This window comes from Pongo pygmaeus, chromosome X (assembly GCF_028885625.2).
Source record: "Pongo pygmaeus isolate AG05252 chromosome X, NHGRI_mPonPyg2-v2.0_pri, whole genome shotgun sequence".
Classification (NCBI taxonomy): Eukaryota; Metazoa; Chordata; class Mammalia; order Primates; family Hominidae; genus Pongo; species Pongo pygmaeus.
In genome coordinates this window covers 73,883,663-73,905,929 of record NC_072396.2, presented here as the reverse complement: position 1 = coordinate 73,905,929, position 22,267 = coordinate 73,883,663, and the positions used below count along the sequence as shown (strand labels likewise).

General features: G+C 38.5%; 1 protein-coding gene across 5 annotated transcripts in view; it reads left to right on the top strand.

Moving 5' to 3' along the window:
• The window catches only part of TEX11 (testis expressed 11), a 385,652-nt gene that overhangs the window by 160,500 nt on the left and 202,885 nt on the right, over nt 1–22,267 (top strand). For all 5 annotated transcript variants that reach the window (XM_054470766.1, XM_054470768.2, XM_054470767.2 and 2 more), the window contains 2 exons: nt 6,551–6,605; nt 9,985–10,080. In XM_054470766.1, coding sequence (XP_054326741.1) covers nt 6,551–6,605; nt 9,985–10,080 — 151 coding nt within the window. The remainder of the gene's footprint in view (nt 1–6,550; nt 6,606–9,984; nt 10,081–22,267) is intronic.

Below are 22,267 nucleotides of genomic sequence, written 5' to 3'. Positions count from 1 at the left end.
TGGGAATGTGCTGAGTCTCACCTGAAGTCAGCAAGTCTCAGGGTCTCACCCAAAGTCCTCGACGTAGGACCTGAGTATCACTGCTGGTTATTCAGGGCCCAAGGAACTAGGTCCTTTCCTTCAAGAGAGAGGGTTCTCTTCTGGCCCAGGGTTTGTGCAGAAATGTCCAGGAGCTAGGACCTGGAGAGGAGGCCTCACAACCCTGACCCTTGTCCTGTCCTGCTGTGGTTGAGCTGGTATTCAAAGTGCAAGACAGTCCCCTTTATTTTTCCCCCTGTTTTTCTCAAGCAAAAGGAGTTTCGCCTCATATCCACCACAGCTAGTAATGCGCTGAGTCTCACCTGAAGCCAGCCAGTCTGAGGCTCACCTAATGCCCTTGATGTAGTACCTGGGTATCATTGTTGGTTATTCAGGGCCCAAGGACTCTTTGTTAGCAGGTGATGAATGATGCCAGAACTGGGTCCTTCCCTTCAAGGCAGTGGGTTCCCTGCTGGCCCAGGATTTGTTTAGAAATGTTCAGGAGCTAGGGTCTGAAAGGGGGCCTCACAACCCTGGCCCATGCCCTATCCTACTGTAGCTGAGCTGGTATCCCAGATGCAAGACAAAATTCTCCCCACTCTTCCATTTTCTCTCCTTAAGTGGAAGGAAGGGGTCTCTTTTGGAGCCTTGTTGAGCTGTGCAGCCTGGGGTTAGGAGAGAGGTGATGTCAGCACTCTCTAGCCACCCTGGCTGGTGTCTCAGTAGTTTGCACGCCATCCTCGCCCCACTCGCCGCCCACCCCCACCCCCCAAATTCTGGTGACTCTGGGCTTAGTTCAGCACTAGGACTCTCTTAGGAGTTGCAGTCTTTGTGGCCTAGGCTGCCTTTAAAGTTCATTTACAGACGCACAGTACTTTAGCCCACGGCGGTGGGGCTTGTGGGATCTCAAGGTCTGACTGCTAGGATCAGCAATTCCATTCTGGCTCGGGCTGGTACCCTACCTCTACGGGTAGGTGTCAGCTGAGCTTGGTCCTGCTTTTCTTTCTGCTATAACGGAGCAGCAGTGAGTTCGATGCCTCATAATTGTTGTGCTCTCCTTCCCCCAGCATACAGCAATGCTCTTTGCACTACACCGCCACTGCCAGGGGATGGGGGAAGGGTGGCTTCTGCGATTCAAGACTGTTTTTCTACCTCTTTAGTGCCTCTTTTAGCAATATGAAGTTAAAACCAGGTATTGTGAGTGCCCACCTGATTTCTGGTTCTTAGGAAGGTGCTTTTTTTGCATAGATAGTTGTTAACTTGGTGTCCTTGCAGCAGGAGGGACGATTGGTGGAGCCTTCTATTCCATCATCTTGTTCTACTTCTGGAATTGCTGATCTTAGGTGAATATTTTATAGTATACTATTTTAATTTGTGTAACATTTTTTGGATTGCATTTTCTTGTCTTTTTCTTTTCTTTTCTTTTTTTTTTTTTTTTTTTTTGAGACAGAGTATTGCTCTGTCACCCAGGCTGGGGTGCAGTGGTGCCATCTCGGCTCACTGCAATCTCTGCCATCCGGGTTCAAGCAATTCTCTTGCCTCAGCCTCCGAATAGCTGGGATTACAGGCCTGTGCCACCATGCCTGGCTAATTTTTGTATTTTTGGTAGAGAAGGGGTTTCTCCACGCTGGCCAGGCTGGTCTCGAACTCCTGACTTCAGGTGATAAAAGCTTTACTACTTCATAGCTTTGTTCTCTTTTCTTTTTTGGTGATTATTATTATATTTACTATGTCTATATATGTTTAAAAACTCAAGAATGCATGGTTATAATTATTGCTTTGCAAAATCTTATGTATTTTAAAGAAGATTAGAGATAAAAGAGAACACAAACATATTTATTGTGTTTTTAAATTTTCAACCTTCTTATAACTTTTGGTTCACTTATTTTCTTCTTTTAGATTTGAATTACCATCTGGTGTAATTTCCTTAATTTCTTTCCCACCCCATCTACTCCTTTGTGTTAATTGTTATCGAATATATTACAAATGTTGTGCCTCAGTAATACACCTTAAGAATTTTTTTACGCAGTTGCTTTTCAAATAAATCAAGAAAGGAAAGTAGAAGACATATATAATCATACTTTCTTTTATAATTACCTCCATAATTACTAGCACTGTTTATTTTTTCATATGAATTCAAATTTTTCTCTAGTGTCACTTGCTTTCAGCATGAAGAACCTCCTTTTGTATTTCTTATAAGACAGATTGGCTAACAAGAAATTCTCTCACTTTTTGTTTACCTGGAAATGTATTTATTTACTCTTAATTTTGAAAGATAGTTTTTCTAGATATAGGATTCTAATTTCACAGATTTTTGAATACATCCTTTTTGCCTTCTGTACTCCATGAACTCTGAGGGGTGTCAGCTGTTAATCTTATTGTTACTCCCCTTTATGTGATGAGTCATTTTTCTCTTACTGTTTTCAAGATTTTCTCTTCATCTTTGATGTTCAATAATTTTCACTCATCATGTGTCTGGATGTAGCTTTTTTAATGCTTATCCTGTTGAATTTTATTGAGCTTCTTGGATGTGTAGATTATTGTTTTTCATCAAACTTGGGGAGTTTTAAGACCATCATTTCTTTGAATACTTATTTGTCCTTTTCTTTCTTTTCTTCTGGTACTCCCATTACGTATATGTTGGTGTGCTTAATGGTGTCTTACATTTTTCTGAGCCCATGTTCATTTCTCTTCATTTTTTTTTCTGTTTGTTCCTCAGATTTGTATTGTTTCTATTGCTCTTCAAGTTAGTTTATTGTTTCTTTTGCCTGCTTCAATCTGCTGAATTTTTCATTTCAGTTATTGTACTTTTCAACTCCAGAATTTCCATTTGCTTCTTTTTTAAAAAAATAATAAGCATTAGGAGATATACCTAATGTAAATGACGAGTTAGTGGGTGCAGCACACCAACATGGCACATGTATACATTTGTAACAAACCTGCAGGTTGTGCACATGTACCCTAGAACTTAAAGTATAATAAAAAATATATAAAAAATAATAATTTCTGTCTCTTAACTGATACACTCATATTCTCCATACGATGAGTCATTGTTATCAGACCTTCCTTTAATTTTTAAACACGATTTAAAAAAATTCTTTGGACATAATTATAAAAGTTGCTTTGAAGTCTTTTTCTATTAAGTGCAACATTTGGGCCTCCTCAAAGGAAGTTTCTTTTGCTTTTTTTCTTCTGTGTAGGTCACACTTTTTAATTGTATGTCTTACAGTGTTTTGTTAAACACTAGACATTTTGGAAAATATATTGTAGCAAGTCTAGATACTGTTTCTCCTCTTTCTGGGGCTTATTGTTTTTATTGTTTGTTTAGTCATTTATTTGTTCAGTCACTTGGCTGGACTAATTTGGTGGAATTTATTTTCCCCACACTGTGTGGCCTCTAATATTCCTGCTCAGAATTTTTCCCCTTGTTTTTATCTTTTGATGGCTTCCTATGGAGTCACCCCTGCATCCACATAGTTCACTTACTGGCCAAAGGTTGTGCTGAAGCTCACTTAGCCAGTTAGATTTTTTCATCCTTTCCTATGGGATGTATGTTTGTTTAGAAACTGCTTTTATAGTTCTGGGAGAGACTAATTCTGTCGGGGACTAATAGCTTGTAGATTCTTTAACTGCTCATACCCAAGAAAGTAGTCTTGAGCATGTGCACAGTCTCCCAGATCCCTCAGTATGAGGTCGATTTGATTTTTAAGCTGGCTTCCCGGGATCTCAGCTTAATTTTCAGTTGGTGTTTGGTCAGACGTTCTGCTTAAGCCCCTTGAGCCAATCAGGCTCAAGGTACTTTGCTGATAGATCTGTTTATGCCTTGGTTAATGCTTTTTAGTTTGCCCCAACACTTTCTCTGATTGTGCCTGAGTGGGTGCAGAATGGCACATGTGCACAGTCTTCTGGAACCCTAGAGATAAGTGTGACCCCAGAAGTTTTCTTCTTGGCTGTTTCCCTGGTTCTCTGGTAACCTTCTGGTTTGTCTGCTGTTTCCCTTATTGCTACTATTATCATGGAGCTACCAGCTCCCTCTTAATTGCTCACTATCAAGATCTCCATTGTTTTCAGCAGTGTCCTTAGACATGATCTTCTCCATGCTGTGTTTTAAATACATCATTCCCCTCAGGAAGAGATGCAGAGTTCTTCCTCTTTGCTTCTGTTCTTTCCTTCTGGTCAGAACCTCTGTGCCACACGACTAGAGCTGGGTTCATGGCACGCTTCTCTTGAAATGGCACCCCTACCATATTAGTAAATTAGTAAATTCTGGCGGTATGGTAGCCCTTGGTCTTCTTAGTGTGCCCTTTTGACATGAAACCTCTGCCTAATGAGCCAGCTGGAGTAAAGATGATCAGGATCTCAGTATTCTTGACCTGTCACATTTGGGGTAGAATCCTTACCCTAAGAGTGAGAGCTGAGTGGGCAAAGAAAAGCCAGTCCTCTCCATCGCACTTGCCCAGAACACTTCCATGACACAGGCCTGAGAATGGCAAGATAGTCTGGCAGCCTGCTCCTCCGCAGGTGAAACCATAGCCTAGGATTTTAGGAGCTGGCGGGAGAGGGAATTGCTATCTTCTTGGCTGCACCCATCTGGAACAGCTTCCATCACATGGAGCCAGTATAGATGGGAGCGGTTTATAGTTCAAATGCCATAGACTCTCACTGGTTATACTGAGATTTAGTTTATTTTCATGAATAAATGTTTTCCCATTTTCTGTGTGCCCTTAGGACAATTTCAATTTTCAGAGACTAAGTGGTTGTTTTAATGAATTTTCCAGATGAGTGGTTGTTTCACTGGGGAGAGTGTCTAAAGAGCTCCTTATATCACTATTGCAGAAGTTCCACCCCTCACTGGTTATTTAAAAAACTGGAAATATAAGGTTAATGTACTAAAGGAGACGTCTTGAAATAGGGCTTACAATGACTAAGCCAGCATTATATCTTTGTTAGCAATCTGAAAACTCAGTTTGGTGGTTCTGGGTCATTTATAGTTTATGTTTATTTATATTTATTTATTTATTTTGAGACACAGTTTCACTCTGTCGCCCAGGCTGGAGTGCAGTGGCACGGTATTGGCTCACTGCAACCTCCACCTCCCAGGTTCAAGCGATAATCATGCCTCAGTCTCCCAAGTAGCTGAGATTACAGGCACGTGCCACCACTCTGGCTAATTTTTGTAATATTAATAGAGACGGGGTTTCACCATGTTGGCCAAGCTGGTCTCAAACTCCTGACCTCAAGTGATCCAAGCACCTCAGCATCCCAAAGTGCTGGAATTACAGGTGTGAGCCACTGTGATTGGCCTAGAGTTTTTTTTTTTAAAGGAATATTTCAAAGTATTGTCTTCAAGTTAGTTCAATTCACCAAGATTTTATTGACATACTCCCTTGGAATACTAATTTTATGGTGAATAATCTTTGATTTGCTTTGTAGGTATTAGGTTTTGAAACCTTGAAACTAGTATTAATATATTATTTGTGGTTACTGGAATGTCCCGTACATAATATGGTTTGGTAATTAAAGCAGAGAACTGAAAATCAAATTTCTCTGCTCCCCAACCCCTCACCCTCATTTTCAGTACCAATCTAGGAAATATCAGAAATAATTTTATTTCTATATTGGTTTAGTCAGCCGCAAAATGGAGCTAATAGTGCTTCAGAAGGGTGGTGTGAGACTTAATGAATATTGCTAAAGCGTTTGTTTCTGTGAAAACAACTATATTTGTTTTATTTTAAATATATATTTATATTTATTCGGGGCCGGGCCCAACACTTTGGGAGGCTGAGGCTGGTGGATCACTTGAGCTCCGGAGTTAGAGACCAACCTGGCCAACATGGTGAAACCCTAACTCTACTAAAAATACAAAAAAAAAAAAAATTAGCCAGGCATGGTGGTGAGTTCCTGTAATCCTAGCTACTTGGGAGGCTGAGGCAGGAGAATCGCTTGAACTTGGGAGAAGGAGGTTGCAATGAGTCAAGATCATGCCACTGCACTCCAGCCTGGGTGACAGAATGAGACTCTGCCTCAAAAATAACTAAGTAAATCATTAATAAATAAATATATATTTATATTCCTTCAACTTTAAATGGCCAACTAAGAGCTTGTATACACTTGTAAAGTATTTTAATGCAGTATGTATTATAATAATTTAATGCAGTAAATTATATACATTTAATGTAGCATTTTAAGTTATATATATTTAAGGCAGTATATTAAATTATACCTATTTAGTGCAGTATATATTATATATATTTAATGCTATATATATAGCCAAATGGAAAAAAGCATCAATATAATTGTAGTGTTGATTTATTGGGTATCTCCTAAGGAAATTGTTTTCTACAGTTAGAAAGTATTGCTTTATATCATTATATCATATGGATAATAATCTGTTGTAGTGCAAAACAGAAAAGTTGGAATAAAGTATGCTTATACCATGTCTTCTTAGTAATATATAATCTTGAAAATTATATATAATTTGAAATGGATATATGTTTATATATATATATTTTTTTTTCCTTTTTAATGATAGCCAAAGCTATGATATTGGGAAGATGGATGAGAAATCTACTGGGCCAGAAATGCTGGTAAGGATCATGTTAAATATTGTAGAAGTAGGTTGAATAACCTACTTTATTTTATTGTTATAAAATTATAATAGCGTACTCCCCATTTATGAGTAGATTAGCTATTGGGCACATCACTTAACATCTCAGTGTATTTGTTTTTGTATATTTATATAATAATATAATCTAACTCATAGGCATGTACCCATGAATTAATATATGTAGAGTGCTTTGAAAAATGTTTGGCTATGTAAATTTTAACTTTCTTTTCTGTGTGTGTGTGTGTGTGTGTGTGTGTGTGTGTGTGTGTGTGTGTGTGTGTTTTGAGATAGAGTCTCGCTCTGTTGCCCAGGCTGGAGTGCAGTGGTGGGATCACTGCAACCTCTGCCTCCCGGGTTCAAGCGATTCTGGTGCCTCAGCCTCCCAAGTAGCTAGGACTACAGGCATGAGCCACCACACCTGGCTAATTTTTGTGTTTTTAGCAGAGACGGGGTTCTGCCATGTTGGCCAGGCTGGTCTGGAACTCCTGACCTCAGGTGATTTGCCCACCTTGGCCTCTCAAAGTGCTGGGATTACAGGAGTGAGCTACCGTGCCTGGCCTAGTTTTAACTTTTCTTATTGCATATTTTGAAGTTGCAGATTTTTCCCCACCTGCCCAGACAGAACGTGCTTGGATATGGAAATTAATCTTAATATGTAATCAAGCAAAATGTGATTGTGTAAATAAATGTGATGTAAAATTACTACATTCTATAGCAAAATGGAATTTTTTGAATATCCATTTGATTCTTACTATTACAGCATATTAATCAAAATGTAACTGGATACCTTTTTAATGTATTTACCACTGTAATATATGGGGAATAAAAGAGAAGCATAAAATGTAGCTTCTGCCCTTGAGGAACTTATGATTAAAGGATAAAACTAGTACAAGTGACTACAATGAAATATTATCCTGGCTTAATAAAGAAAGAAATCTGACACATGCTACAACATGGGTTAACTGTGAGGAGACTATGCTGACTGAAACAAGCCAGTCACAAAAAGACAGATAATGTATGGTTCCACTTACGTGAGGTACGTAGAGTAGTCAAATTCATAGAGACAGAAAGTAAAATGGTGGTTTTAGGGGGTAGGGAGAGGGGAGAATTGGGAACTATTGTTTAATGGGTATAGAGTTTCAGTTTTGCAAGGTAAGAGAGTTCTTGAGATGGATGCTGGTAATGATTGCACAAGAGTGTGAATATACTTAATACTACTGAACTGTACACTTAAAAATGTTTAAGATGGTCATGGAGCCAGGTGCAGTGGTGTGCACCTGTAGTCCCAGCTACTCAGGAGGCTAAGCCAGGAGGATTGCATGAAACCAGGAGTTTGAGGCTGCAATGAGCTGTGATCATGCCTGTGAATAGCCACTGCATTCCCTCTGGGTAAAACAGTAAGACTGTATCTCCAAATAAAATTTTTTTTTTGAGACAGGGTCTTGTCACCCAGGCTGGAGGGCAGTGGTGTGATCAGCTCACTGTAACCTTCAAACTCCTGGGCTCAAGCAGTCCTCCCTTCTCAGCCTACTGAGTAGCTGGGACTACAGGTGCACTCCACCACATCTGGCCAATTTTTAATTTTTTATAGAGATGGGAGTCTCACTTTGTTGCCTGGGCTGGTCTCAAACACCTGGCCTCAAGTGATCCTCCCACCTTGGCCTCCCAAGGTTCTAGGATTACAGGCATGAGCCACTGCACCTGGCCTAAAATTTTAAAAAAAGTTCAAGATGGTCAATTTTATGTTATGTGTATTTTACCACAATTAAAAATAAATTATTTACATGTAAATATATAATATTTATATTTATATATAGTGACATTGTCACTTATTATATAACAGTGAGACTCAATTAACTATAATAATTGCAACGATATGGATGTTCTCACCTATAATATTGAATAAATGAAGCAAGATACGAAGTAGTACATACTGTATGATTCCATAAATGTAAATGCCAAGAACAGTCAAAATGAATATATGGTGTTGGACATCAGGGAATTGGTTACCCCTATTTGAAACAGGGTCTGAAAAGAAGCATGAGTGAGCTTGTTGCTGTTAATGTTCTGTTTCTTGACTTTTGTTGTTGTTAACATACATGTGTTTACTTTGGGAAAATTCGTAGAGCCTAGAATTCATAAGAGCATAGAGCTCTTGAGGTTTTTATACTTTTCTGTATGTCTTTTATACTTCAATGAAGAAAAATAGAATTTAAAAAACACTACTACAAGTGAAACAATTTGGGAAGATAATGATAAACTTTGTGGTACTGACCTGAAGTATGCAGAAGGGCATGTAGAAAAGGAGATTATCAAGATTAGCTGGAGTAGTTGAAGGAGCCTTTTGGTAGGAGACAGGCCTTGTTGGGATCCACACAGTTAAAAGGGAGGAGGAAAATGACTCCAGGCAAGGGATCTAGATGGGAGATGTCTAAGAGGAAATAAGGATGGAAGATAGGATGCAAGCTTGATTAAAATTGAATATTCATATTCCATATTGTAAGTTTGGTGAGGTAATACTGTGCAGTAATTTTTTATTTCATGTCAGCAGTCATTTATTTGAGGTGTAATTTATATACAGTAAACTTCACAAGTCTCAAGTATACAGCTTGATGAGTTTTAATATATAGTAGTCTTGTATATTACACCATACAGATCAAGATACAAAAACTTCCCAACACCCCCAAAAGTTCCCTTGGCCCCATTCTAGTCAATACCCACCTCTACTTCCAAGAACAAAAAAACACGATTCTGACTTTTACTACCTACATTATTTTTGACTGTTTTTGAGCTGTGTATAAATTGAATCATACAGTTGTCCTGTTTTATGTCTGGCTTTTTAAAAACATACATTGTGAGATTTGTTCATTTTGTTACGTCTTTTGGATGATTTGACACTTTTACTATTATGAAATAGCTACAGTATTTCTCAGAAATGCCATATTTACTCCATAAAAGTCATTTGGGGGAGCTTATAAGTTCTTAGAGTTGTTCCACGATAATAATGTGGTGGTAAGCTGATTAAATGAAATATTGCTCTGCCTCAGTTTCCTTATTTTAAAAGGGGGGATGATAAAATACGTTAAACACTGTTAAGAAAATAATTATATTAATGTAATTATATTAAATTTAAATAAGTCAGGAATATAGCCATTACTGTAACATTCTTAGACAATATTTTATATGGGTAGCATAATGATGAGACATATTCCAAGACTGTGGTCGCTTAAGGAAATGTTGTTTCATAAAGATGACTTATGTTTGAGAAGATGCCTGTCACTGTGGGAGTGCTAGTCAGCTGTTGTATTGAAGTTTAACCATCAGATGTGTGCTTTTTTTCTTTTTTTTTTTTCTTACAGGCTAAAGTTCTACGGCTACTAGCCACGAATTATTTGGATTGGGATGACACCAAATATTATGATAAGGCTCTCAATGCTGTAAACCTAGCAAACAAGGTATGAGGCTTTTATTTTTGAATACTAACTTAATGTATTTTTTGAAGTCTTGATCACATTTTGAAATCCAGTTTAGACATTTGCTTCAGCATTTACTCTCACAGATTGTTATAATCTCTTCTATAGCACAGAAAGGAAAAATAAAATATTGCTATAATCTGAATGTTTGTGTCCCCGCAAATTCCTATGTTGAAATCTTAACACCCAAAGTGGTGATATTAAGAGGTGGGGACTTTTTGGTGTATAATGGACGTAAAAATAAAAGAGGTGGGGACTTTGGGAGATGATAAAGTCGTTGGGCAAACCCCTCTTGAATGGTATTACTGCCTTTATAAAAGAGGTCCATAGGAGCTTGTTCACCCCTTTTATCATGTGAGGACATGAGAAGGCACTATCTTTGAGTAAGCAGGCCCTCACCAGGCACCAAATCTGCAAGCACCTTGATGTTGGAGTTCCCAGCTTTCAGAACTGTGAGAAATCAATATCTGTTGTTTGTAAAGTATCTAGTTTATGGTATTTTATTATAGCAGCATGAACAGACTAAAACAAATATACTTCTTTGAACACCAGAGATTTTTGAGAAAATTCTTTTTTCTGAAACAGAAAAGGATCTCTCTACTGTGAGTTTTTAGGATGAAGAAGTAAATGATAAAATAGGCAGAATAATGGGATTTAATTTTAAAAACAACTCCAGTGGTTGACTTTCAGCTCATGTTCACACATACATAAAAACATGAATACAAAGCGGGCGTGGTGGCACATGCCTGTATTCCCAGTTGCTCAGGAGGCCAATGTGGTAGATTTGCTTGAGGCCAGGAGTTCAAGGCTGCAGTGCACTATGATTGCACCTATGAATAGTCACTGCACTTCAGCCTGGGCAACATAATAGCAAGACCCCATCTCTAAAACAAACAAAACAAAATGTGTATATATCTACACTCCTGGACAAGGAACACTGAAAGGCTGGTGACCCTTTAAAAATAGATTCAGGCTGGGTGCAGTGGCTCATGCCTGTAATCCCAGCACTTTGGGAAGCTGAGGCGGGCAGATCACGAGGTCAAGAGATCGAAACCATCCTGGTCAACATGGTGAAACCCCATCTTTACTAAAAATACAAAAATTAGCCAGGCATGGTAGCGTGTGCCTGTAGTCCCAGCTACTCGGGAGGCTGAGGCAGGAGAATCGCTTGAACCCAGGAGGCAGAGGTTGCAGTGAGCCGAGATCGCACCACTGCATTCCAGCCTGGTGACAGAGCGACACTCTGTCTCAAAAAATAAATAAATAAAATAAAATAAGAGAGATTCAATTAGAATCAATGTGTTTTACTTAATAAGACAATTAAATATACTGATACACTTTAGAAAGGTTTTTTTCAACAGAGTGGAAGCATGAAAATGAATAGCTCGATCAACCAGAATATTAAATTTCTCACACAGAGCATTTACTTGAACTATATTTTCCTGAAATTTATGTCATGTGGATGGGGTTATTTAATGCTGAAAAACTTGTTCAGCATTAAAATTAAAAAATTAATTTAGAAATATTAATAGACAGGAATATTTTCTTTTTTAAAATTTTACTTTAAGTTCTAGGATACATGTGCAGAATGTGCAGGTTTGTTACATAGGTATACATGTGCCATGGTGGTTTGCTGCACCTATCAACCTGTCACCTAGGTTTTAAGCCCTTGCCTGCATTAGGTATTTGTCCTAATGCTCTCCCTCCCCGTGCCTCCCACCCCCTAACAGGCCCTGGTGTGTGGATGTTCCCCTCCCTGTATCCATGTGTTCTCATTGTTCTACTCCCACTTATGAGTGAGAACATGCGGTGTTTGGTTTTCTGTTCCTGTGTTAGTTTGCTGAGAATGATGGTTTCCAGCTTCATCCATGTCCCTGCAAAGGACATGAACTCATTCTTTTTTTATGGCTGCGTAGTATTCCATGGTGTATATGTGCCACATTTTCTTTATCCAGTCTATCATTGATGGGTATTTGGGTTGGTTCCAAGTCTTTGCTATTGTAAATAGTGCTGCAATAAATATACGTGTACCTGTGTCTTTATAGCAGAATGACTTATAATCTTTTGGGTATATACCCAGTAATGGGATTGCTGGGACAAATGGTATTTCTGGTTCTAGATCCTTGAGGAATCATCACACTGTCTTTTACAATGGTTGAACTAATTTACACTACCACCAAAAGTGTAAGAGCGTTCCTATTTCTCCACAACCTTACCAGCATCTGTTGTTTCCTGACTTTTTAATAATTGTCATTCTAACTGTCGTGAGTTGGTATCTCATTGTGGTTTTGATTTGCATTTCTCTGATGACCAGTGATGATGAGCTTTTTTTCATATGTTTGTTGGCCGCATAAATGTCTTCTTTTGAGAAGTGTCTGTTTATATCCTTCGCCCACTTTTTGATGGGGTTGTTTTTTTCTTATAAATTTGTTTAAGTTCCTTGTAGATTCTGGATATTAGACTTTTGTCAGATGGGTAGATTGTAAAAATTTTCTCCCATTCTGTAGATTGCCTGTTCACTCTGAAGATAGTTTCTTTTGCCGTGCAGAAGCTCTTTAGTTTAATTAGATCCAATTTGTCAATTTTGGCTTTTATTGGAATTGCTTTTGGTGTTTTAGTCATGAAGTCTTTGCCCATGCCTATGTCCTGAATAGTATTGCCTAAGTTGTCTTCTAGGGTTTTTATTGTTTTGGTTTTACATTTAAGTCTTTAATCCATTTTGAGTTAATTTTTATATAAAGTGTAAGGAAGGGGTCCAGTTTCTGTTTTCTGCATATCAGCCATACTACTTTTCATAGCAACTGTATCATTTTAAATTCCCATCTATAGTGCACAAGGGTTGCAATTTCTTCACGTCTTCATCAGCACTTGTTATCTTCTATTTTTTAATAGTAGACATCATTATGAGTGTTAGGTTCACCTTTGTTTTTTGAATGATTTTTTTTTGGGGGGGGGATATTTTAAATATTTAACTCCACTGTATTCTCATTCTGTTGAGAAATATGGTGCCATTCTTATGTTTGTTCTTTTTTTATATAGCGTGTCTTCTTTTCTGAAAAAGTTTTGGATTTTTTATCGTTGGTTTTGAGCAACTCGATGTTATGCTTTTAAGTAATTTTATTTATGTTTCTTGTGCTTGGGACTCTTTGTGATTTTTTGGATGTCTAGGAGCATAATTTTCACTATGTTTGAAAAGTTCCAGTATTTCTTCAAATTTTTTTTCTGCTTTCCCCCAAGTACTCTAATTAACCATGTATTAGGCTGCCTGAAGTTGTGCCACAGTTTGCTTACGCTCTTTTCACTTAAAACATAATTTGTTATTTTTGTTTCATTTTGGACTGTTTTGTATTGCTATTACTTTTAAGTTCATTAATCTTTCTTCTGCAATGTCTAATCATCTGTTAATCTCATCCCATATAATTTTCATTTCAGACTTTGTAGTTTTTATCTCTAGAAGTTTGATTTAGTTTATTTTTATATCTTCCAAGTCTCTAGTTAAATTTTCGAGCATACGAAATACAGTTATACTTACTCTTTTAATGTCTTTCTTTGATAATTTTAATATCTATGTCACTTCTAGATTAGTTTCCGTCTATTATCTCCCCATTATTGATTGTTTTGCCTGCCTCTTGTCTTTCACTGGGTGCCAACTATTTTACATCGTTGGCTGCTGGATATTTTTGTAATACTATAAATCTTATTGAGCTTTATTATGGGAAACAGGCAAGTTATTTGGAAACGATTTGATCCCGCTGTTCATGTGAACTCCTGACTCTTGCTTAGTATGAAATATTTCCTTCTTTGTTTTGTAATTATGGATATGTTAATTTATGTTCAGTGAGTGTTAAGCTTTTAGAATCCTATTCAACCTGGATTGAGAGCATGGCCCTACAGAGAAATTTTTATTGGCATCAGCCAGATGTAGAAGAGTTACCACTCTTTTGGTTACTTTTATTTTACTTTCTCAGGTTGGAGGTTTTTGGACCACATGAGTAATGTAAATTTGAACTCTGTATTTACATGAAGGCAGAGTCCATTAAAAAATTCTCCAAACCAAAAAACTTATCCACACAAACATTTTTTTTTCCTCACTCAGAGCTTAGGTAGAAGACAAACTTCCTATGCCATTAGATAAAAGAAAAAAACTCAGGAAACTTACCACCTCCGTATGGTTCACTTCTCCAAGTTTTGTTGCCTCACTACAATCTTTGTTTTTGTTTACTTTTAAGAGTCCTCAGGTTGTTGCCTTTTATATCTTGTTCAGAGTTCTTAGTTGTAATTAGTAGAAGGTATAGGCTATAGTTGTCTTGCTTCATATCTGCTGGAACTGAATCTGATAGTAAATTTTTAAAGGAGAAATTAAAATTTGGTATGCCTATGTTGTTTCACAAAATTACCTTTGAAAATGTATTAGTGCAATGAAATAAATATAAAAGGCATAGGTGCTTAGATACTACACCAAAAGCACAAGCAAAAAAGAACAATTAGGTAAAATTAAGTCTCATTAAAATTAATTTTTTTGCTTCAAAGGAAACCATCAAGAAAATGAAGACACAATCCATAGGATCCTCCCAACAGAATGGGAGAACATATTTGCAAATCATATATCTGTTGTCTATTAACCATAATATAAAAAAGAACTCTTACTATTCAATAAGAAGACAAACAACCCAATTGAAAATGGGCTAAGGAGGCAAAGGAGCTCAATAGACATTCTCCAAATAATATGTACCAGTGGCCAATAAGTACACAAAAAGATACTCAACATCATTAGTTATTAGGGAATGCAAATTAGAAGCACAATGAGAAACCATTTTACATCCACTGGTATGGCCCTCCGACTTGTTTTTATTTCAGAATTGTTTTGGCTTTTCTGAATCTCTTGCATTTTCATATTTTGGAATCAGCTCGTTGATTTCTGCAAAGAAGACAGCTGGGAATTTGGTAGGGATTTTGTTGAATCTGCAGATCAATTTGGGAATTATTGCTATCTTAACAATATTAAGTTTTCAAATCCAGGAACATTTATTCATTGTTTTGTAGTTTTCAGTAAATAAGTTTTGTCCTTCTTTTGTTAAATTTATTGCTTCTTTATGCTTTTATAAATGGAATTATTTTCTTGACTTTTGGATTGTTCATTGCTAGTATATAGAAATGCCATTAATTGAAAAAATACTGATATTATATCCTACAATCTTCCTGTACTTGTTCTTTTAGCTTTAATAGTTTTTTAATGGATTCCTTAGGATTTTCTGTATAGAAGATCATATTTTCTGGCCGGACGCGGTGGCTCACACCTGTAATCCCAGTACTTTGGGAGGCTGAGGTGGGTGGATCACTTGAGGTCAGGAGATCGAGACCAACCCGGCCGACATGGTGAAACCCCATCTCTACTAAAAATACAAAATTAACCGGACATGGTGGTGCACACCTGTAATCCCAGCTATTTGGGAGGCTGAGGCAGGAGAATCACTTGAATCCAGAAGGGAGAGGTTGCAGTGAGCCGAGATTGTGCCATTGCACTCCAGCCTGGACAACAAGAGCGAAACTCCGTCTCAAAAAAAAAATCATATTTTTTGTAAATAAAGATAGTTTTACTTCTTGCTTTCCAATCTGCGTGCCTTTTGTCTCTTTTTCTTTTCTAATTTTTCTAGCAAGAACATTCATTACTATGTTAAATAGAATTGGCAAGAGCAGTATCTTTTCTTAATCTTAGAAAGAGAGCTTTCAGTATTTTGCCGTTAAGTATGGTGTTAGCTGTGGGTTTAGTATAGACGCTCTTTGTCAGGTTGAGGAAGCTCCCTTCATTCCTAGTTTTCTGAGAATTGTACAACTGCTTTAAAAAACAGTTTGAAGTTACTTGATAAAATAGAATTTGATCATACTGGACCACCCAGCAACTTCACTCCTAGGTATATACTTTAGAGAAGCACTAGCATTTGTATACAAGGAGAGGTATACAGAATGCTGATTCCAGGATTGTTCATAATAGCAATTGCGTTGGAAACAGCTTAAATGTCCAAAGTAGAATGTGCAAATAAATTGTGAATTATTCATATAACAGAATACTATACAATAGTTGTTCTTAAAATTTAGCTTGTGTAAGTATTACCTAGAGTATCTGTTAAACACAGTTTGCTCATTTGTTACCTTACTAAACAGGTAATAGAATTTATGTTGAATTGGAAACTTTCCATAATGCAAATCAATAATAATTATTTTAGACATTTTCCCACACACTCGCACACACAATTTACTAGGCAATACTCCCAGACTTTCTCATTTAGTAGGTTTTGGATGGGGCTTGCATTTCTTTTTTTTTCTTTTTTTTAATTATACTTTAAGTTTTAGGGTACATGTGCACGATGTGCAGGTTTGTTACATATGTATACATGTGCCATGTTGGTGTGCTGCACCCACTAACTCGTCATTTAACATTAGGTATATCTCCTACTGCTATCCCTCCCCCTCCCCCCACCCCATAACAGGCCCCGGTTGTGATGTTCCCCTTCCTGTGTCCATGTGTTCTCATTGTTCAATTCCCACCTATGAGTGACAACATGCGGTGTTTGGTTTTTTGTTCTTGCGATAGTTTGCTGAGAATGATGGTTTCCAGCTTCATCCATGTCCCTACAAAGGACATGAACTCATCCTTTTTATGGCTGCACAGTATTCCATGGTGTATATGTGCCATATTTTCTTAATCCAGTCTATCGTTGCTGGATATTTGGGTTGGTTCCAAGTCTTTGCTATTGTGAATAGTTCCGCAATAAACATACGTGTGCATGTTTCTTTATAGCAGCATGATTTATAATCCTTTGGGTATATACCCAGTAATGGGATGGCTGGGTCAAATGGTATTTCTAGTTCTAGACCCTTGAGGAATCGCCACACTGTCTTCCACAATGGTTGAACTAGTTTACAGTCCCACCAACAATGTAAAAGTGTTCCTATTTCTCCACATCTTCTCCAGCACCTGTTGTTTCCTGACTTTTTAATGATCGCCATTCTAACTGGTGTGAGATGGTATCTCATTGTGGTTTTGATTTGCATTTCTCTGATGGCCGGTGATGATGAGCATTTTTTCACGTGTTTCTTGGCTGCATAAATGTCTTCTTTTGAGAAGTGTCTGTTCATGTCCTTCACCCACTTTTTGATGGGGTTGTTTGTTTCCTTCTTGTAAGTTTGTTTGAGTTCATTGTAGATTCTGGATATCAGCCCTTTGTCAGATGAGTAGATTGCAAAAATTTTCTCCCATTCTGTAGGTTGCCTGTTCACTCTGATGGTAGTTTCTTTTGCTGTGCAGAAGCTCTTTAGTTTAATTAGATCCCATTTGTCAATTTTGGCTTTTGTTGCCGTTGCTTTTGGTGTTTTAGACATGAAGTCCTTGCCCGTGCCTATGTCCTGAATGGTATTACCTAGGTTTTCTTCTAGGGTTTTTATGTTTTTAGGTCTAACATTTAAATCTTTAATCCATCTTGAATTAATTTTTGTATAAGGTGTAAGGAAGGGATCCAGTTTCAGCTTTCTACGTGTGGCTAGCCAGTTTTCCCAGCACCATTTATTAAATAGGGAGTCCTTTCCCCATTGCTTGTTTTTGTCAGGTTTGTCAAAGATCAGATAGTTGTAGATGTGTGGCATTATTTCTGAGGGCTCTGTTCTGTTGCATTGGTCTGTATCTCTGTTTTGGTACCAGTACTATGCTGTTTTGGTTACTGTAGCCTTGTAGTATAGTTTGAAGTCAGGTAGCGTGATGCCTCCAGCTTTGTTCTTTTGGCTTAGGATTGACTTGGCGATGTGGGCTCTTTTTTGGTTCCATATGAACTTTAAAGTAGTTTTTTCCAATTCTGTGAAGAAAGTCATTGGTAGCTTGATGGGGACAGCATTCAATCTATACATTTCCTTGGGCAGTATGGCCATTTTCATGATATTGACTCTTCCTACCCATGAGCACGGAATGTTCTTCCATTTGTTTGTATCCTCTTTGATTTCATTGAGCAGTGGTTTGTAGTTCTCATTGAAGAGGTCCTTCACGTCTCTTGTAAGTTGGATTCCTAGCTATTTTATTCTCTTTGAAGCAACTGTGAATGGGAGTTCACTCATGATTTGGCTCTCTGTTTGTCTGTTATTGGTACATAAGAATGCTTGTGATTTTTGCTCATTGATTTTGTGTCCTGAGACTTTGCTGAAGTTGCTTATCAGTTTAAGGAGATTTTGGGCTGAGACCATGGGGTTTTCTAGATATGCAATCATGTCATCTGCAAACAGGGACAATTTGATTTCCTCTTTCCCTAATTGAATACCCCTTATTTCCTTCTCCTGCCTGATTGCCCTGGCCAGAACTTCCAACACTATGTTGAATAGGAGTGGTGAGAGAGGGCATCCCTGTCTTGTGCCAGTTTTCAAAGGGAATGCTTCCAGTTTTTGCCCATTGAGTATGATATTGGCTGTGGGTTTGTCACAGATAGCTCTTAATATTTTGAGATACATCCCATCAATACCTAATTTATTGAGAGTTTTTAGCATGAAGGGTTGTTGAATTTTGTCAAAGGCCTTTTCTGCATCTATTGAGATAATCATGTGGTTTTTGTTGTTGGTTCTGTTTATATGCTGGATTACGTTTATTGATTTGCATATGTTGAACCAGCCTTGCATCCCAGGGATGAAGCCCACTTGATCATGGTGGATAAGCTTTTTGATGTGCTGCTGGATTCAGTTTGCCAGTATTTTATTGAAGATTTTTGCATCGATGTTCATCAGGGATAATGGTCTATAATTCTCTTTTTTTCTTGTGTCTCTGCCAGGCTTTGGTATCAGGATGATGCTGGCCTCATAAAATGAGTTAGGGAGGATTCCCTCTTTTTCTATTGATTGGAATAGTTTCAGAAGGAATGGTACCAACTCTTCCTTGTACCTCTGGTAGAATTCAGCTGTGAATCCATCTGGTCCTGGACTTTTTTTGGTTGGTAAGCTATTCATTATTGCCTCAATTTCAGAGCCTGTTATTGGTGTATTCGGAGATTCAACTTCTTCCTGGTTTAGTCTTGGGAGGGTATATGTGTCAAGGAATTTATCCATTTCTTCTAGATTTTCTAGTTTATTTGCATAGAGGACTTTCTAGTATTCTCTGATGGTAGTTTGTATTTCTGTGGGATCAGTGGTGATATCCCCTTTATCATTTTTTATTGCATCTATTTGATTCTTCTCTCTTTTCTTCTTTATTAATCTTCCTAGTGATCTATCAATTTTGTTGATCTTTTCAAAAAACCAGCTCCTGGATTCATTGATTTTTTGAAGGGTTTTTTTTGTCTCTATTTCCTTCAGTTCTGCTCTGATCTTAGTTATTTCTTGCCTTCTGCTAGCTTTTGAATGTGTTTGCTCTTGCTTCTCTAGTTCTTTTAATTGTGATGCTAGGGTGTCAATTTTAGATCTTTCCTGCTTTCTCCTGTGGGCATTTAGTGCTGTAAATCTCCCTCTACACACTGCTTTGAATGTGTCCCAGAGATTCTGGTATGTTGTGTCTTTGTTGTTGTTGGTTTCAGAGAACATCTTTATTTCTGTCTTTATTTCGTTATGTACCCAGTAGTTATTCAGGAGCAGGTTGTTCAGTTTCCATGTAGTTGAGCGGTTTTGAGTGAGTTTCTTAATCCTGAGTTCTAGTTTGATTGCACTGTGATCTGAGAGACTGTTCGTTATAATTTCTGTTCTTTTACATTTGCTGAGGCGTGCTTTACTTCCAAGTATGTGGTCAATTTTGGAATAGCTGTGGTGTGGTGCTGAAAAGAATGTATATTCTGTTGATTTGGGGTGGAGAGTTCTGCAGATGTCTATTAGGTCCACTTGGTGCAGAGCTGAGTTCAGTTCCTGGATATCCTTGTTAACTTTCTGTCTCGTTGATCTGTCTGATGTTGACAGTGGGGTGTTAAAGTCTCCCATTATTATTGTGTGGGAGTCTAAGTCTCTTTGTAGGTCTCTAAGGACTTGCTTTATGAATCTGGGTGCTCCTGTATTGGGTGCATATATATTTAGGATAGTTAGCTCTTCTTGTTGAATTGATCCCTTTACCATTATGTAATGGCCTTCTTTGTCTCTTTTGATCTTTGTTGGATTAAAGTCTGTTTTATCAGAGACTAGGATTGCAACCCCTGCCTTTTTTTGTTTTCCATTTGCTTGGTAGATCTTCCTCTATCCCTTTATTTTGAGCCTATGTGTGTCTCTGCACATGAGATGGGTTTCCTGAATACAGTACACTGATGGGTCTTGACTCTTTATCTAATTTGCCAGTCTGTGTCTTTTAATTGGAGCATTTAGCGCATTAACACGTAAGGTTAATATTGTTATGTGTGAATTTGATCCTGTCATTATGATGTTAGCTGGTTATTTTGCTCGTTAGTTGATGCAGTTTAGCCTCGATGGTCTTTACAATTTGGCATGTTTTTGCAGTGGATGGTACCGGTTGTTCCTTTCCATGTTTAGTGCTTCCTTCAGGAGCTCTTTTAGGGCAGGCCTGGTGGTGACAAAATCTCTCAGCATTTGCTTGTCTGTAAAGGATTTTATTTCTCCTTCACTTATGAAGCTTAGCTTGGCTGGACATGAAATTCTGGGTTGAAAATTCTTTTCTTTAAGAATGTTGAATATTGGCCCCCACTCTCTTCTGGCTTGTAGAGTTTCTGCCAAGACATCAGCTGTTAGTCTGATGGGCTTCCCTTTGAGGGTAACCCGACCTTTCTCTCTGGCTGCCCTTAACATTTTTTCCTTCATTTCAACTTTGGTGAATCTGACAATTATGTGTCTTGGAGTTGCTCTTCTCGAGGAGTATCTTTGTGGCGTTCTCTGAATTTCCTGAATCTGAATGCTGGCCTGCCTTGCTAGATTGGGGAAGTTCTCCTGGAGAATATCCTGCAGAGTGTTTTCCAACTTGGTTCCATTCTCCCCGTCACTTCCAGGTACACCAATCAGACGTAGATTTGGTCTTTTCACATAGTCCCATATTTCTTGGAGGCTTTGTTCATTTCTTTTTATTCTTTTTTCTCTAAACTTCTCTTCTCGCTTCATTTCATTCATTTGATCTTCCATCACTGATACCCTTTTTTCCAGTTGATCGAATTGGCTACAGAGGCTTGTGCATTCGCCACGTAGTTCTCGTGCTGTGGTTTTCAGCTCCATCAGGTCCTTTAAGGACTTCTCTGCATTGGTTATTCTAGTTATCCATTTGTCTAATTTGTTTTCAAGGTTTTTAACTTCTTTGTCATGGGTTCAAACTTCCTCCTTTAGCTTGGAGTAGTTTAATCGTCTGAAGCCTTCTTCTCTCAACTCGTCAAAGTCATTCTCTGTCCACCTTTGTTCCGTCGCTGGTGAGGAGCTGCGCTCCTTTGGAGGAGGAGAGGCACTCTGATTTTTAGAGTTTCCAGTTTTTCTGCTCTGGTTTTTCCCCATCTTTGTGGTTTTATCTACCTTTGGTCTTTGATGATGGTGACAAACAGATGGGGTTTTGGTGTGGATGTGCTTTCTGTTTGTTAGTTTTCCTTCTAACAGTCAGAACCCTCAGCTGCAGGTGTGTTGGTGTTTGCCGGAGGTCCACTTCAGAACCTGTTTCCCTGGGTATCAGCAGCAGAGGCTGCAGAACAGTGCATATTGGTGAACAGCAAATGTTGCTGCCTGATCGTTTCTCTGGAAGTTTTGTCTCAGAAGAGTACCCGGCCGTGTGAGGTGTCAGTCTGCCCCTCCTGGGGGATGCCTCCCAGTTAGGCTACTTGGGGGTCAGGGACCCACTTCAGGAGGCAGTCTGTCCATTCTCAGATCTCAAGCTGTGTGCTGAGAGAACCACTACTCTCTTCAAAGCTGTCAGACAGGGACAGTTAAGTCTGCAGAGGTTTCTGCTGCCTTTTGTTTGGCTATGCCCTGCCCCCAGTGGTGGAGTCTACAGAGGCAGGCAAGCCTCCTTAAGCTGCGGTGGGCTCCACCCAGTTCGAGCTTCCCAGCCTCTTTGTTTACCTACTCAAGCCTGGGCAATGGCGGGCACTCCTCCCCCAGCCTCACTGCCGCCTTGCTGTTTGATCTCAGACTGCTGTGCTAGCAATGAGCGAGGCTCTGTGGGCGTTAGACCCTCCGAGCCAGGCGCGGGATATAATTTCCTGGTGTGCCGTTTGCTAAGACCGTTGGAAGAGCG